This window comes from Lepidochelys kempii, chromosome 3 (assembly GCF_965140265.1).
Source record: "Lepidochelys kempii isolate rLepKem1 chromosome 3, rLepKem1.hap2, whole genome shotgun sequence".
Taxonomy (NCBI): Eukaryota; Metazoa; Chordata; order Testudines; family Cheloniidae; genus Lepidochelys; species Lepidochelys kempii.
This window is the reverse complement of record NC_133258.1, coordinates 35,278,043-35,296,294: the sequence shown is the minus strand read 5'-3', so window position 1 is coordinate 35,296,294 and position 18,252 is coordinate 35,278,043. Positions and strand designations below refer to the sequence as shown.

The following is an 18,252-nucleotide window of genomic DNA, read 5'->3' as shown; positions in this document are numbered from 1 at the left end:
GAAGGAAGGGGATCTGGGTGGGGTGGGAGAAGGGAGTTAAGGGGGCAGGAAGGAAGGGGATCTGATGGGGGCCGGGGAGAAGTGACTGGGGAAGGGAGGAAGGAAGGGGATCTGATGGGGGCCGGGGAGAGGTGACTGGGGAAGGGAGGAAGGAAGGGGATCTGATGGGGGCCGGGGAGAGGTGACTGGGGAAGGGAGGAAGGAAGGGGATCTGATGGGGGCTGGGGAGAGGTGACTGGGGGAGGGAGGAAGGAAGGGGATCTGATGGGGGCTGTGGAGAGGTGACTGGGGGAGGGAGGAAGGAAGGGGATCTGAGTGGGGTGGGAGAAGGGAGTTAAAGGAGCAGGAAGGAAGGAAGGAAGGGGATCTGATGGGGGCCGGGGAGAGGTGACTGGGGGAGGAAGGAAGGGGATCTGATGGGGTAGGAGAAGGGGGTTAAGGGGGCAGGAAAGAAGGGGATCTGATGGGGGCCGGGGAGAGGTGACTGGGGGAGGAAGGAAGGGGATCTGATGGGGTGGGAGAAGGGCGTTAAGGGGGCAGGAAGGAGGGGGATCTGATGGGGGCCGGGGAGAGGTGACTGGGGGAGGGAGGAAGGAAGGGGATCTGATGGGGTGGAAGAAGGGGGTTAAGGGGGCAGGAAGGAGGGGGATCTGATGGGGGCCAGGGAGAGGTGACTGGGGGAGGGAGGAAGGAAGGGGATCTGATGGGGTAGGAGAAGGGGGTTAAGGGGGCAGGAAAGAAGGGGATCTGATGGGGGCCGGGGAGAGGTGACTGGGGGAGGGAGGAAGGAAGGGGATCTGATGGGGTGGGAGAAGGGCGTTAAGGGGGCAGGAAGGAGGGGGATCTGATGGGGGCCAGGGAGAGGTGACTGGGGGAGGGAGGGAGGAAGGGGATCTGATGGGGTGGGAGAAGGGGGTTAAGGGGGCAGGAAGGAAGGGGATCTGATGGGGGCCAGGGAGAGGTGACTGGGGGAGGGAGGAAGGAAGGGGATCTGATGGGGTGGGAGAAGGAGGTTAAGGGGGCAGGAAGGAGGGGGATCTGATGGGGGCCAGGGAGAGGTGACTGGGGGAGGGAGGAAGGAAGGGGATCTGATGGGGTGGGAGAAGGGGGTTAAGGGGGCAGGAAGGAGGGGGATCTGATGGGGGCCGGGGAGAGGTGACTGGGGGAGGGAGGAAGGAAGGGGATCTGATGGGGTGGGAGAAGGGTGTTAAGGGGGCAGGAAGGAGGGGGATCTGATGGGGGCCAGGGAGAGGTGACTGGGGGAGGGAGGGAGGAAGGAAGGGGATCTGATGGGGTGGGAGAAGGGGGTTAAGGGGGCAGGAAGGAGGGGGATCTGATGGGGGCTGTGGAGAGGTGACTGGGGGAGGGAGGAAGGAAGGGGATCTGATGGGGTGGGAGAAGGGCGTTAAGGGGGCAGGAAGGAGGGGGATCTGATGGGGGCCGGGGAGAGGTGACTGGGGGAGGGAGGAAGGAAGGGGATCTGATGGGGTGGGAGAAGGGCGTTAAGGGGGCAGGAAGGAGGGGGATCTGATGGGGGCCGGGGAGAGGTGACTGGGGGAGGGAGGAAGGAAGGGGATCTGATGGGGTGGGAGAAGGGGGTTAAGGGGGCAGGAAGGAGGGGGATCTGATGGGGGCCGGGGAGAGGTGACTGGGGGAGGGAGGGAGGGGATCTGATGGGGTGGGAGAAGGGGGTTAAGGGGGCAGGAAGGAGGGGGATCTGATGGGGGCCGGGGAGAGGTGACTGGGGGAGGGAGGGAGGGGATCTGATGGGGTGGGAGAAGGCGGTGAAGTGGAGGAGGACGGAAGGGGATCCGGCGCGGGGCAGACTCCGCGCGGAGGGATCTGAGTGCCCGCGGAGGAGGTGCGGTAGTCGCGGGCAGGAGGGAGAGACTGGGCGAGACCAGGGCGGGTTTTTCGTCCAGACCCCCCGGCCGCGCTGTCCTGGTGGCGGGCCCCCGCTCGGCAGGTTGCCGGGGAGACCAGTCAGTGCCCCGGGGCCCGGCTTGCCCCCTGCCTGCGGGGATGGGGATCACAATCCCCGCGGGTCACGTCAGCCCCGTGCCGGGAGGGGAGAGGGGCCGGCTCGGGACAGCTGCTGCGATCCGGGGGTGGGGGCCGGGCCGGGCCGCCTGGGGACGCTATGAATTAGGAGGCCTGGGGAGCAGCCCCAGCTGGTGCCTGGTACAGCTCAGGAGGCCGGACAGCGGCTGTGAATAGCCCCCCACCCGTGCCCTGGCTGGGGGCGGGGGGGTTATGGTGTGTGTTAGCCTCACCTGCCCCTCCCAGCCCACCTTCCCCGGGGCCATGGTGCCATCGCCACGCCCCCGGGCCAGCTACAGCCTGACGGGGGTGACCCCGGCCAGCACGGTGCTGGTGTACCGCAACGGGGACCCCTTCTTTTCGGGCAGGAAGTTCGTGATCCACCATCGCTACGTGAAGACTTTCGAGGCGCTGATCGCCCTGCTGAACGAAGGGGTGGAGGTGCCCTTTGGGGTGCGGACCCTGTACACCCCCCAGGAAGGGCACCGCCTCCGCAACCTGTCCGACCTAAAGCAGGGCGGCAAATACGTGGCTGCCGGGCGGGAAAAGTTTAAAAAACTGGAGTAAGTATGAAAAGCTGGCTCAACATTTAAATTTTGTACAAATCTTTTATTATTACCCTAGTTCCGAGAAACCCTAATAAAGATCAGGGGTCCATTGCGTTAGGTGCTATACAAATGCATAATAGGAGACAGTCCCTGCCCCAAAGAGCTGACAAAACTAATTAGACAAAACTAACAAAGGGCGAAAGGGCCTGAAACATTGCACAAAGATGTGAGTTACCTACCATTACACAGTAAATCTGTGGCCAAGAGAGGAATGGAATACTGTTTTCCTGAGTCCGACACCACTGCCCTCCATACCCACTGGAATACGTTGACAAACCAAAGCCAACAGAAGTGTTTCCAAAAGTTAAAATGGGGAAAAAAATAGCTAATGGAAATAGTTGGCTTTAAACAACTCTACATTTCTCTGCAGGGTTTGCAATAAAAATGTGGCTGCACTGAGAACCTGAAACTGACTGTGGTATCTGGCTGGTGAATCTTGCCCATATGCTCAGGGTTTAGCTGATCGCCATATTTGGGGTCAGAAAGGAATTTTCCTCCAGGGCAGATTGGAAGAGGCCCTGGAGGTTTTTCGCCTTCCTCTGTAGCATGGGGCACGGGTCACTTGCTGGAGGATTCTCTGCTCCTTGAAGTCTTTAAACCACGATTTGAGGACTTCAATAGCTCGGACATAGGTGAGAGGTTTTTCGCAAGGGTGGGTGGGTGAAATTCTGTGCCTGCGTTGTGCAGGAGGTCAGACTAGATGATCATAATGGTCCCTTCTGACCTTAGTATCTATGAATAAATGTGAAACTGGCAACACTGAGTTTTAGTTGTCCAAGCTGATAAAAATGCAAAAAGCAATTTGCCTTTTTAAAATGTGAACTTGTTATGATTAATTCATATAATTACCCATTTCTTTACCCACCTGTAAAGTGTCCCTTCTAGCGAAGACAGTTTCAAAACAGGTGGTACCAACACTTAGGCCTTCTCTTCACCAGGAACAAAGGTGTGTTTTTTAATAAGTGGTAAAATCCTAGTGAAGACAAGGCAATTTGTAGGTTTAACATGAGTTAATGGGTTAAAGATCAATTCGGTTTAAAGAGAATCTCCAGTATTAGTATAAGGACAAAGTTTGGAGTCTACCCCAATGAGGGCAGTGGTACTGACAGCAGCTGGTAAATTACAATAGGAAGGGCCATCTTGCAGATAGTATAGCTTCTAAAATGTTATGCTCTATATTGAGCTTGAATGGAAATGATGGAGTTGTGATTCCAGATGTTCAAACAACTCCACTGCCTCTGCTGTGTCTCCTAGTTTTGCAAAGGAAGAACAGAGGGAAATTAACAAGATTCCAGTCAGCTTCACTGAAAAACTGTAGGCAGCACAAATTTCATGCACCAGCTGTGGTTGCTGCTGCTGGTTGGGGAAACTGGAAATTATTCCTGAGAAGATTTGGGCTGGTTAAATGCTGTAGAAGAAGTGCTCAAGAACATTTATTTGAATTCTGAATTACTGTTTGATCAGACGTGTTTATAGTCTTGATTGTGCTTTTTAAAAAAACATCTGTGAGCATGTTTTTGTTTGCAGAAACTCACAGAGAATAGGTGCAGTTTGTATGAATACCCATATTTGCCTGGGTGTTTGTGCATGAACAAAATTGCGTTATTGTTTGTTGTTCCAACAGCAAGTAACTGAAAGGGACATAACTGAGCACTACTGATTATTTTTTCCCTGCATTTTGAATGTGAAACTGAAATTCACATAGTAGTTTTTAACGGAAATCAATTTATATAGTTTCTTATCAAGTCCAAAGATCTGATGTTGACACACTTCTGGCAAGAGTGTAAGATAACTGCTGTTATAGTGCCATTAGTGGGCCCATAAACATTTTTGTTTATTCTAAATAACAGCTGCTTTTTGAACAAAACTTGGCATTGGAGAAGATGACGTAATAACACAAAACAAATCAAAACAAAATACCACAAAACAAATAAAGAACATCATATTTGGAATCCATATGGGATTTTATAACAGTTTTAAAATAGAGTAGTTCAAATTTAGGACCCAATCATACAAGCTGCTGAAGAATCTTCTGGAGAGGTGTTGTGCATTCTCAACTCCGACTCAAGATCATGGAGAGGATCTTTGCAGGATACTCAATAACTCAGCAGTGTTCTTTTGAACTTACAATATCAGCATCTTAAAAAATAAAAAGCATCCAGAGACCCCAAATGAGATTGAAGCTCCATTGTGCTGTGCACTGTATACACACACAGTCCCTGCCCCTTAGAATTTACACTCTAAAATAAATGGACAAGACAGACAAAGTCTGAAAAGACGGGAGTATTATTTCCTCTTTACAGATGGGGAGCGAAGGTCCAGAGGTTAAATGACTTGCCAACAAGTCTGTTGGAGAGCCATGGAATAAATTTAAATATACTGAATCCCAGTCCAGTGCCTAAACCACAAGCCCATCCTCCCAATTTATAAAATATACCAAAACTGACTAAAACCTGCAATATTTTGTCACTAATTAAGGGTGTCACAACTTGGTTAAATGTTTTATGAAATTACTACTCTATTGAAACAGATGAATATATTTTGTCTAATTTTCCTTTTTCTCCCCCTTCTGCAGTTATATTCATATAAGCATAAAAAAACCACAAAGACGACGGAAGGTAGTGGTGGTAAGTATATAACTCTTAACACTACCCTTTTAACATATTGTCAGGACTTAGGTTATTAATTGGCAGTATCTTTGTTTCTTTCATAAGGAAAATTTTGAAGCACAAAAAAAATAAAAAAAGATTGCACTCCAATACTTTCTAATCACTGGACATATCCTTGAAATCTCTCTTGCCACAATTTCTCCAACTCTTAATACCATACAGTTTATATATGTGTTTCTCTAAACAAAGGTTCACTATTGTAATGATTATTGTTTTATATCCAATATTTACATGGTAAGGATTTGTAAACCTATTAAAACTTCCTAAATAAATAAGTAGTTAAAGATTTCATTTGCAATTTTATCGGAAAAGATAATGTACAGTCATGATGCTCATGAAGAACAAGACGTGCCTGAAATTAATTGTCCCAAATTTTAGATTCGTGCACTTACCTTTGAGATACACATCACACTTGCAGTTTGTCATGGCTTTTCTTGTCTCTATCGCTATGTTCTCCATTACCTGTAGACTGCCTCAAAGAACAAATTTTATGAATTTTTACCAAACAGACAGTAATTATTGCACCTTCTCTTTTTTTATAGGCTGTGCACCTAATAGTATTTGAAAGTGTTAATTTCAGGTGACATTGATTGATAACAGTGCTTTATAAATAATGTAAGCAATCTATAGCTAGAATTTAAGGGATATTAATTTCTGTTACAAAAATAACCCATAAACATAGGGTTAAGGATTTGCATCCAAAGATGAAAATAAAAAGGCTTAACCCATATCCATATTACATTTTTATTTAACATGGATATGGTTACTCAGGAAGACCAGGGCTACTCAGGAAGGCTTGGAAGGTTTGAAGGCTACTCTGGAAGACCACGGCTTCAAAAAGCCTGCTCCTAGTGACCAGAAGAGCTAGCAAACAGAAGTGACTAATAGGGCAGTTTTGCAAAGGAGTTTACAGGGGGAGCATGAGAGAGGGCTAGATACACTTAACATTTCTTAAACGTCTTTAAACTTAAGCCAAAAAACACCCCCCGATAAAAACAAAACAACAACAAAGGAACGAGCTTCAGGAATAAAAAGAGAATGAAGGCAGAAGTCCAGCAACAGAGTGGGGGCTACCCAGTTTATTGCACCCAATGCAGCATGTATGATTACCTACCCTATGGGCAAGTGGCCTATGTGTGCATTCAGTGCAAGGAGCTCCTGGCACTCAGAGACCGTGTACGGGCTTTGGAGACCAGGGTGGCTGAGCTGGAGGAGCTAAGGAAGACAGAGAGGTACATAGATGAGACTTTTCGGGACACAGTAGAACGGTCCCACTCTTGGTATGACAGCTTCTGTGCTGTTGAGGAGATTGAAAGTCTCAGGGAAAGAGAACGTCCAACTGAAGCAGAGGGAAACGATTCCATAGTTGGGACCCTCCTTCCAGATGATGTTGTGGTATCCTCTTGCACTGAGGGTACCTCTCCGGGGGAGGGAACTCCAGTTATTAGGAAGAGACAGGTATTAGTAATGGACGATTCGATCATTAGAAACATAGCTGAGTTTGCGATGACCGGGAGAACCGCATCGTGACTTGCCTGCCTGGTGCAAAGGTTGTGGATCTCTCGAGACGTCTAGATAGACTTACGTGTAGTGCTGGGGAGGAACCGGTGGTTGTGGTACATGTAGGTACCATTGACATAGGGAAGGATAGGAGAAAAATCCTGGAGGCCAAATAAGAGATTGAAGTCCAGGACCTCCATGGTAACGTTCTCTGAAATGCTTCCAGTTCCATGTGCAGGGCCAGTTAGAAAGGCAGAACTGCAGGGTCTCAATGCGTGGATGAGATGATAGTGTAGGGAAGAGGGTTTTAGATTTATTAGGAACTGGGGAAACGTTTGGGAAAGGGGGAGCCTATACAGGAAGGATGGACTCCACGTAAACCAAAATGGAACCAGATTGTTGGCACATAAAATTAAAAAGGTCGTAGAGCAGTTTTTAAACTAAGGGCTGGGGGAAAGCCGACAGGTGAGGAAAAGCATGTGGTTCGGACAGAGACATCCCTTAGGGGAGGATCTACTAATGGAGATTCTCTACATCCTAGTAAAGAGAAGAGAAGATGATAAAATACAGGTAGGATCTGATGAGAAACAGTCAAATGAAAAAAAGTCTCATTCAGTTACATCATGTAATGTGAGACAGCTAAAAAGTGAAAGGTTTTTAAAGTGCTTATATACCAATGCTAGAAGTCTAAATAATAAGATGGGTGAAGTAGAGTGCCTCGTATTAAATGAGGATATTGATATAACCGGCATCACAGAAACTTGGTGGAATGAGGATAATCAATGGGACACAGTAATACCAAGGTACAAAATATATCTGAAGGACAGAACAGGTTGTGCTGGTGGGGGAGTGGCACTATATGTGAAAGAAAGCATAGAATCAAATGAAGTAAAAATCTTAAATGAACCAAATTGTATCATAGAATCTCTATGGATAGTAATTTCATGCTCGAATAATAAGAATATAGCAGTCGGGATATATTACAGACCACCTGACCAGGATGGTGATAGTGGCTGTGAAATGCTCAGGGAGATTAGAGAGGCTATTAAAATTAAAAACTCAATAATAATGGGGGATTTCAATTATATTGACCTCAGGACAGGATGCAGAGATAAAGTTTCTCTACACCTTAAATGACTGCTTCTTGGAGCAGCTAGTCCCGGCAGGGAAAAACACCATAGTGGCTCAACACTGTAGCATTTAATTTCAGAAAGGGAAACTACACAAAAATGAGGAGGTTAGTTAAACAGAAATTAAAAGGTACAGCACCAAAAATAAAATCTCTGCAAGCTGCATGGAAACTTTTTAAAGACACCACAATAGAGGCTGTTCAACATAAATATATAACCCAAATTAAAAAACATAGTAAGAGAACCAAAAAAGAGCCCCCATAGCTAAACAACAAAGTAAGAGAAGCAGTGTGAGGCAAAAAGGCATCCTTTAAAAAGTGGAAGTTAAATCCTAATGAGGAAAATAGAAAGAAACATAAACTCTGGTAAATGAAGTGTAAAAATATAATTAGGAAGGCCAAAATAGAATTTGAAGAACAGCTAGCCAAAGACTCAAAAAGTAATAGCAAAATTTTTTTAAGTACATCAGAAGCAGGAAGCCTGCTAAACAACCAGTGGGGCCAGTGGACGATAGAAATGCTAAAGGAGCACTCAAGGATGATAAGGCCATTGCGGAGAAACGGAATGAATTCTTTGCATCGGTCTTCACAGCTGAGAATGTGAGGGAGATTCCCAAACCTGAACCGTTCTTTTTAGGTGACAAATCTGAGGAAATGTCCCAGATTGAGGTGTCATTAGAGGAGGTTTTTGGAACAAACTTGCTAAACTAAACAGTAATAAGTCACCAGGACCAGATGGTATTCACCCAAGAGTTCTGAAGGAATTCAAATGTGAAATTACAGAACTACTAACTCTAGTCTGTAACCTATCATTTAAATCAGCTTCTGTACCAGATGACTGGAGGATAGCTAATGTGATGCCAATTTTTAAAAAGGGCTCCGGAGGTGACCCTGGCAATTACAGGCCAGTAAGCCAGTCTTCAGTACTAGGCAACCTGATTGAAACTATAGTAAAGAACAAAATTGTCAGACACCTAGATGAACATAATTTGTTGGGGAAGAGTCAACATGACTGGTGTGGAGAAATTAAATAAGGAAGTGTTATTTACTCCTTCTCATTACACAAGAAGTAGGGTCACCAAATGAAATTAATAGGCAGCAGGTTTAAAACAAACAAAAGGAAGTATTTTTTCACATGAAGCACAGCCAACCTGTGGAACTCCTTGCCAGAGGATGTTGTGAAGGTCAAAAATGTAACAAGTTTAAAAAAAGAACTAGATAAATTCTTGGAGGATAGGTCCATCAATGGCTATTACCAGGACGGGAAAGGATTGTGTCCCTAGACTCTGTTTGCCAGAAGCTGGAAATTGGTGACAAGGAATGGATCATTTGATGATTACCTGTTCTGTTCATTCCCTCTGGGGCACCTGGCATTGGCCACTGTCGGAAGACCAGATACTGGGCTAGATGGACCTTTGGTCTGAGCCAGTATGGCCATTTCTGTGTTCTTATGTTATGTTTTCTTTACTTTGCACCTTCCATGGAAGTGAGACAGAAATGAGAATTGAAGACTAGAAAAATTAAAGGAGAGATTATGCAAAACTATTAAAGGGTGATTTCGATTTCAAATCTGTAAACTTCTACGTGACAAATCCTTAGTCTCTACCCACTATTTATTTATTACTCCTTTAAAAAGGGGAGTTGGAAATACAACCGCTGCCATTTCATGTCTTCATCGTCTGGTGGGCCAAGTAGGCTTAGTACTCATTTTGCAAACACATGCAGACCTGTTTCCTGTATCTTGTATTTTGAATTTTTCATGCTACTGTATTTTGCATTATGGGCTCTGGTATTGCACGCAGTGCATAGCGTGGTAGCATGCTAAATTCAGACACAATAGGGCAAGTGGTGTTAACTCAAACGGACACATGAATCCCCACCTCCTGGACCTCTTAGCCCTCTCTTCTCCAAAAATAGTTGCCACAGTTGGATCTGTGGCTAATTTCTTTTGGGCCATGGATCCCTGACAGCCAGGATACAGATGCAGAGATCCAGGGGATCTGTGATTAATTTGCCAGTGCTTGGAGTCTTTAGAGTCTTCTAGGAAATTTCTCTTAATCCTTGGATGCCATTCGAAACATGGTGAGAAAGGAATACTCAAAGGAGAAAGTGGCAAGATCAAGACCATTGTCACAGAGTTTTTTCAAGGTACACGTAACTTCTGGTCACATGCAAAGAAATGCCGGGACATCTCTAGCTTTAGAAAGTGTACTTACCTCGACTTTGGCTAAAAATTTCAAAAGTCCAATCCACAGACAAATTAATTGGTCTGGTGTATTTTAAGTCTCTCTTCACCTCTTCAGTCCCTTCATCACCTTCGCAACAGCATTCCAGATCATCCTAATGTTCTAAACTCCTCAACATGCTGCGTAGCTCAGAATCAGAACCTGCACGAGCCTAGCAAGGTCTACATCACGCAGAGCCCAGTTTTGTCACTTGGTGTGTAAGTGAGGGAGCCCAGTACTTCACTGGGGCTGTTAAATTTGCATGTAGGTTTCGATTTAGATTGTAAGACTTTTTGGATGACGGGGATTACATCTTTCTTTTTCATTTTATGTAGTACTGAGCCCACTGTTTGCGCTCAACAAATACTTACAGGAGGAGCTGATATAAAGTTTGCCCAACATTTTGAATTATAAAGGATTCTTGCAACCTTTTCTTTGAGAATTGTTAACACTTACCAGTACTATGTTGTATGTAGAGGGTTGGAGAAAAAAGCCAGTTTGGGTTCCCTTCATGACACTCCCGGACCCAGCACATGGCCCCAACAGCCCACAGAATTTCAGGGTTGAAAGGACCTCAGGAGGTCATCTAGTCCAACCCCCTGCTCAAAGCAGAACCAATCCCCAATTTTTGGCCCAGATCCCTAAATGGCCCCCTCAAGGATTGAGCTCACAACCGTGGGTTTAGCGGGCTAATGGTCAAACCACTGAGCTATCTCTGCCCCCATCACCCTGTCCTGTGGGTACCACATGGGCAAGGAGACTCATGAGGTGGGAAAGCAGGAGAGCTAGGCTGCATATTGCCCCAGCAACCCATCCTTTCAACTCTGGGATAAGAGGCTTCCCCTGCTGCTAGCTTATGTAGTTGGTTCTGTAGGTTGGTTGGTTTGTTTGTTTGAAGTGGTAGTTGTCTCTCCTGAAGCCTCAGGGTTCAAACAGTACTTGGAGGTTGGTACCTTGAACAGGAGGGGATTAAAAAGTGGAAAAAAATCACTGCACAAGTAGTTAACATGTGCTCTACCTTGGGCTGTAATGGCACTCATTGAGGCGGAAGGAGAGGGGGGAAGGGAAGGCTAAATATGACACATGATAACAAGAAATTTGTGGTTTCTTACACATGGCCACTGCATCCCTTTAATATTGTTTGTTAAAAGTCCTCTGGGAGAATCTGTGCTATACATGTTTATCATTAAGGTTAAGAATCCATCACAGGTATTTTTAGTAAAAGTCAGGGACAGGTTGTGGGCAATAACCAAAAATTTATGGAAGCCCATGACCAGTCCCTGACTTTTACTAAAAATACCCTTGGGGAGAATAACAGTTGAGCACAGCTGGGAAGCTGACCTCCGGCAGCTGCTCCACACCCGCTGCTGCTCCTGCAGCCCTAGGGGGGCTGACCCAACCCCAGCCGCTACTTCAGCCCTGGGCTGTTTCTCCAGTGGCCAGGGGATTGCTGCTACAAAGGTCAGCCTGCTCGCCAGCTGCTCCGGCAGCCCCAGGGCTGACTGCTGCTCCGGCCGCCCTGGAGACTGCTGCTCAGGCAGGTCGGGCCTGGCTGCTGACCAGCTGCTGTAGCCCCTCTGCCGCTCTGCTGCTGCTTCAGCCCCAGGAAGGCTGACCCAGTCCCGGGTGCTGCTTTAGCCCTGGGGCTGCTGTTTCAGTGGCCCTGGGGCTGACAGTTGCTCCAGCCCTGCCACTGTGGAAGAAGTCCCGGAAAGTCACAGAATCTGTGATCTCTGTGACAGAATCATACCCTTATATATCATCAGAGGCTTTTCTGTGTTGCCAGTCGCTTTCATACCTAAGCCCAGGATCCTTGACTGGAAAAACTGTCTGTGCCACTCCTGCTTTTGGTACTTTGCCAGCAGCACTAGTGAGCGTGGTAAGGTAGAACTGATGCAATTCTACTTTGGTTTTGATTTTTACTTCTGCTAGGTCCTCAGTACTGAACATATGCTACTGTCAGGGAAGAGGAGGAAGGGGGAGGGAAAGGCTAGCATTCCCAGTGGCAGAGTAGGATCATTCATGTGCAGCTCTGGCATAGTGTGCCTCGCTATGGTGCAGCTGGCGAAGTAGTGAAACTGAGTAGGATAATGTCAATTATTGCTTTTTGGTGCCATGGAGAAAAGTAATAAAAATACAACAAACAGTTGCTCTTACTCCTGTAGGAACTGAAACACCTTAGTTCAAATTCAACTGATGAATTCTCTGAATCGTGCTTCTGACCTAGTTTTTAACAGTTAATCTAAACTGCTACATTTTCTGTATTCTCTGTTTGTCACCCATTATGCTTTGCAAAATGTCTCCTAGTTTATAGTGTTTTCTGAAAGTGAAACCACTGTTCCAGCTCCCTAAGGAATAGTTGTTCATTGAAATTCCATATACAGATTATGGGCCCTGTGAAGGTATAAGGGTTATTATTTGACTGAGGTTAGAGGCCAGCAGTGGGTTGACTGGCTGATTAGCCCCTCCTGCTGCACCTGCAGGAATAGACCTGCAGCTTAACTTGCTGATCCTCATAAAAAGAGTAGCAGGAAACGGAAAGGAGGAACTGCAGTACCTACTAGAGGCTGGAGCTACTGCTGGGAAGAACTGCTCCTGGAAGCAAAAATGGACAGAAAGGAGACTGGGGAAATCCTGTTATCAAAAGCTCTGAGGTAAGAGCCAGGATCTTTGGACTGAGGAACTACAGGGGGTGAGGGACAGACTTTGGGAAGTTTTGATCTTGTTTGTTGAGGAGACTTGAAATAAAAGCAAAAAGGAAACCACAAAAACTGACCCTGCTGGAAATTGCCTTCCCTGGATGCAGTGAGAAGATTCCAGGTAGAATTCCACCAGGGAGTTCACTGGCTCAGAAAGAGCAAGCTGGGGTGCAGCCAGAAGAAGGAGTTATAAGACAGGCTCCAATCTCTTACATATAGTACCTGTAGATCTGAACCCCTTTCATAAAGAAGGGCCGTGGAGGAGATACTCCAGATGATTGTGAATCAAGAGCAGGTGGAAAATGAAAGGAACCACCAGTCCCAGAAGGTACTCCTGGCCTCTCAGCAATGTTTGCAGGAAGCCCAGCTATCTGAGCTTGAGTGGAACAGACTGTTCCAAGTAGATATGGCCTGCTTAATCTCATAGCAGCTGTGGTGAGACAGAAACAGCCATGGAGGGATGGACCTGCCCCAGAGTTTCACCCAGTCTCACCTTGACCAAGATGGGCAGCACCTGATGACCCAGAGACCTACCTGACCTACCTTCGAGTGGGCTGGGAGAAGAGTTCCTGGGCAGCGTAACTGGTCCCATAACTCACTGGTGAGGCCCAAGCAGTGTATTGGTCACTGAGTGTGGATGAAGCACAATCCTATGCAATGCAAAAGGCTGCCATCATGGACTGCCCTGGTCTCTCTACAGAAGCTTATTGGAAGATATTTTGGTTGGAGACATTCCTTAATGGGGCATGCCCCTGGGCAGTAGGTCAGTGGCTCTGGGATTACCCAATAACTAAACCCAGAGGCCGAGACTATGGTGGAACTTATTGACAATATTGGCCTAGAACAGTGTTTCCCAAACCTGGGACACCGCTTGTTCAGGGAAAGCCTCTGGTGGGTCAGGGCGGTTTGTTTACCTGCCGATTCCACAGGTTCGACCGGCTCCCACTGGCCGCGGTTCGCTGCTGCAGGCCAATGGGGGCTGCGGGAAGTGGCGGCCGGTACGTCCCTTGGTCCGTGATGCTTTCTGCAGCCCCACTAGCCTGCAGCAGCGAACTGCGGCCACTGGGAGCTGCGATCGGCCGAACCTGCGGATGCGGCAGGTAAACAAACCGGCTGGGCCCGCCAGGGGCTTTCCCTGCACAAGCAGCGTCCCAAGTCTGGGAAACACTGGCCTAGAACAATACCTACACATATGCTGGTACAAGCCTGGGTTCGATGGTTTTGGCCCGCATCCATGGCAGAGGTGGTCGAGACAACTGAGAGATTTCTGGAGGTTGAATTACCTGCAGGTGGGAAGGCCAGACTCTCAGTCAGCTAGCCACACTTAGAAAGGCAGCGAGAGATGATAACCTACCAACCCAGCGAGAATCTACCAAAATTTTACCCCACCCATGGGACCCTACACCCAGAACAGGGGCTCCAAAGTCCCAGGCTTTCAAGGAACCACCATTGCCCTCCTGTGAATGGCTCTGGTATGTTACCGCTGCAGGCAACCTGGGCTCATCCAACAGGGAATGACTCATGATGGACTGTGCCAGTATAATAAAGGGGATAGAGCCAGGGAATTCCAGTTGGGTGACCAAGTGCTCCCACTTCTTCCCAGGTCAGAGAGTGGCTTAGGGACAGACTTGGGGAAGTTTTGATCTTGTTTGTTGAGGAGACTTGAAATAAAAGGAAAAAGAAACCACAACAACTGATCATGCTGAAAACTACTTTCCCTGGACTCGACGAGACAGTTCCGGCAGAGTTCACCCAGGGAAGGCACTGGGTCAGCAAGAGCAAGCCAGGGTCCAGCTGGAAGAGGGTACTATAAGACAGGCCCCAATCTCTTACAGGCCTAGTCCACAAAACCTTTGCATGAGTGGTCCTTACTCATGTGAGTAGTCCCATTGTGTTTGCAGGAGTGATTCCTTCATGATTTCTGGTTTAGGGCTTTGCCCTTAAGGTAATGGCTAACCCAGAAGTGATTGTTGGACTCAGTGTTATAAGTTGAGCCCCATGACATTGTTTTATAATTTTTCATTTTAGTTTTTGGGAATTATTTGTTTCATTTTATCCATTAAAACCATTTTATTATATTTATGTGAATAAAATAACTCAAATGACCGTACATAAATAAAACTAGTATATAAATCCATATTTATGTGTACTACATCATTTTATTAAGCACTGTTTATTATTCCATGCCTTCAGACCTCACCAACCCTATCGCAGTCGGTCACCCCAAAATACTCTGGACAGCTCCTTAACACCGGCCATAGCACTTCCCCAAAATAATTCCTGGAGCATATCTTTTAGAAAAAACATCCAGTCTTGATTTAAAAATTGCCCAGGATGGAGAATCCACCATAACTCTTAGTAAATTGTTCCAATGGCATTACCTTAACTAATAAAATTTTACACCTTATTTCCAGTCTGAATTTGTCTAGCTTCAACTTCTAGTCATTGGATTGTGTTATAACTTTGTCTGCTAGATTGAAGAGCGTGTTATCAAATATTTGTTCCTCATGTAGGTACTTGAAGAGTGTAAATTGGATTGTGTTATAACTTTGTCTGCTAGATTGAAGAGCGTATTATCAAATATTTGTTCCTCATGTAGGTACTTGAAGAGTGTAATCAAGTCACACCTTGACCTTTTCTTTGTTTAAGCTAAATAGCTTGAGTTTATCACTATAAGGCATGTTTTCTAATCCTTTAATCATTTTTGTGGCTCTTCTCTGTACCCTCTCCAATTTGTCAACATCTTTCTTGAATTGGACACTAGAACTGGACACAGTATTTCAGCAGGGGTCACATTAGTGCCATATACAGATGTAAAATAATCTCTCTACTCCTACTCAAGATTCCCCTGTTTTATGCATTCAAGGATTGCCTTTGTCCTTTTGGCACAGTGTTGCACTGGGATTTTATGTTCACCTGATTATCCAGCGTGACCCCCAAGTCTTTTTCCGAGTCACTGCTTCCCAGGTTAGAGTTCCCCATCATGCAAGTATGGCCAGCATTCATTGTTCCTAGATGTATATCTTTACATTTGGCCATATTAAAAACACTTTATTTTTTGCTTGCACCCATCTTACCAAATGATCCAGATCTCTCTGTATTAGTGACCTGTCCTCTTCATTATTTACCACTCCCCCAATTTTTATGTAATCTGCAAACTTTATCAATGATGATTTTTATGTTCTCTTCCAGGCCATTGATAAAAATGTTAAATAGCATAGGGCCAAGAAGTGATCCTTGCTGGACCTCATTAGAAACATACCCATTTCAAGATTCCCTGCTTACAGTTACATTTTGAGACTTCTCTATTAGCCAGCTTTTAACGAGTTCAGTGTGTGCCGCATTCATTTTGTATTGTTCTAGTTTTTTAATCAAAATGTCATGTGGTACCAAGTGAGATGCCTTAAAGATGTCAAAATATATTACATTAACACTATTACCTTTATCAACCAAACTTGTAAAGTAATAAAGAAAAAAATTCAAATTACTTTGACAGGGTCTATTTTCTATAAACCCATCTTGATTGGCATTCATTGTATTACCTTTCTTTAATTCTTTATTAATCTTTCCATTATTTTACCAGAAATTGCTGCAGGCTGATAGACCTATAGTTATCCGGGTCATCTCACTTATCCTTTTAAAATATTGGCACAACCGTTATACCAATGTTGTTAAACTGATACAATTATACTGGTGGTATCCCCAGGTGGACATACTTATCTCAGAATAAGAGTGTGGGTTTTTTGGTTGAGCTTAAACCCCTTCCAAAGTGACACAAGCTAAACTGAAAAAAGGCACTTTCATACTCGAGTGTCCATCTAGGGAGTTATTCTGTTGTAACTATATTGGTTTAAATTCACACCTTAGGTTATAACTTTGTTGTGTAGATGAGCATTTCTGGGCCTCAGTTGTCTTTCTCTAAAATGGCTGTAGTAGCGCTTCCCTGTCTTGCTGGGATTTTGGGAACATAAACACATTAAAGACTATGAAGGTGTCAAGATACTTTGGTAATGGGTGCCATAAAAGTACTTAAAATGGATAGTGGGAGTAATGGTAGTAAACACTGTACCTGGTAATAAGAGTTGGCAAGATGAGGACTATTGTTTGTGTATTATTACAACACAAGCAACAAAACATGCTTGATGTTTCTCAGTGTTTTACTTGAAAAACTTCAAAATTGAGTACAGTCCATTATTGGCAATATCTTAAGGGGAAAGGGCACACTTGTGAATCCTACTGCACTAAATTAAATGTTAATAGATGAGGAGTGGTCACAGGTGGTTCCTGATGTGTTATAAAACAGTTAACCGAGAACATTGACTGGAAGTCTGTTTTCATATTGTCAAGGTTCCTTCCCCACTCTGAACGCTAGGGTACAAATGTGGGGACCTGCATGAAAAACCTCCTAAGCTTATCTTTACCAGCTTAGGTCAAAACTTCCCCAAGGTACAAAGTATTCCACCCTTTGACCTTGGATTGGCCGCTACCACCACCAAACAAATACTGGTTACTGGGGAAGAGCTGTTTGGAAACGTCTTTCCCCCCAAAATACTCCCCAAAACCTTGCACCCCACTTCCTGGACAAGGTTTGGTAAAAAGCCTCACCAATTTGCCTAGGTGACTACAGACCCAGACCCTTGGATCTTAAGAACAATGAACAATCCTCCCAACACTTGCACCCCCCCCTTTCCTGGGAAATGTTGGATAAAAAGCCGCACCAATTTGCATAGGTGACCACAGACCCAAACCCTTGGATCTGAGAACAATGAAAAAGCATTCAGTTTTCTTACAAGAAGACTTTTAATAGAAATAGAAGTAAATAGAAGTAAAGAAATCACCTCTGTAAAATCAGGATGGTAGATACCTTACAGGGTAATTAGATTCAAAACATAGAGAATCCCTCTAGGCAAAAACTTAAGTTACAAAAAAGATACACAGACAGAAATAGTTATTCTATTCAGCACAGTTCTTTTCTCAGCCATTTAAAGAAATCATAATCTAACACGTACCTAGCTAGATTACTTACTAAAAGTTCTAAGACTCCATTCCTGGTCTATCCCCGGCAGAAAAACAGCATATAGACAGACAGACCAGACCCTTTGTTTCTCTCCCTCCTCCTAGCTTTTGAAAGTATCTTGTCTCCTCATTGGTCATTTTGGTCAGGTGCCAGCGAGGTTACCTTTAGTTTCTTAACCCTTTACAGGTGAGAGGAGTTTTTCCTCTGGCCAGGAGGGATTTCAAAGGGGTTTACCCTTCCCCTTATATTTATGACACATATTTTGACACAGTCATACAGAAGATCGTTCCATAGTTTTATTGCTCAGTGATATTAGTAAATACACACCCACATAGGCAATCCTCAAAGCATAAGTAAATATACTG

General features: G+C 45.4%; 1 protein-coding gene across 1 annotated transcript in view; it reads left to right on the top strand.

Moving 5' to 3' along the window:
* The first annotated feature begins 2,304 nt into the window (after positions 1-2,304).
* Positions 2,305-18,252, top strand: part of DCDC2C (doublecortin domain containing 2C) — a 115,250-nt gene continuing 99,302 nt past the window's right edge. Inside the window, exons 1-2 of the mRNA XM_073336085.1 lie at positions 2,305-2,603; positions 5,224-5,275. Coding sequence (XP_073192186.1) covers positions 2,305-2,603; positions 5,224-5,275 — 351 coding nt within the window. The remainder of the gene's footprint in view (positions 2,604-5,223; positions 5,276-18,252) is intronic.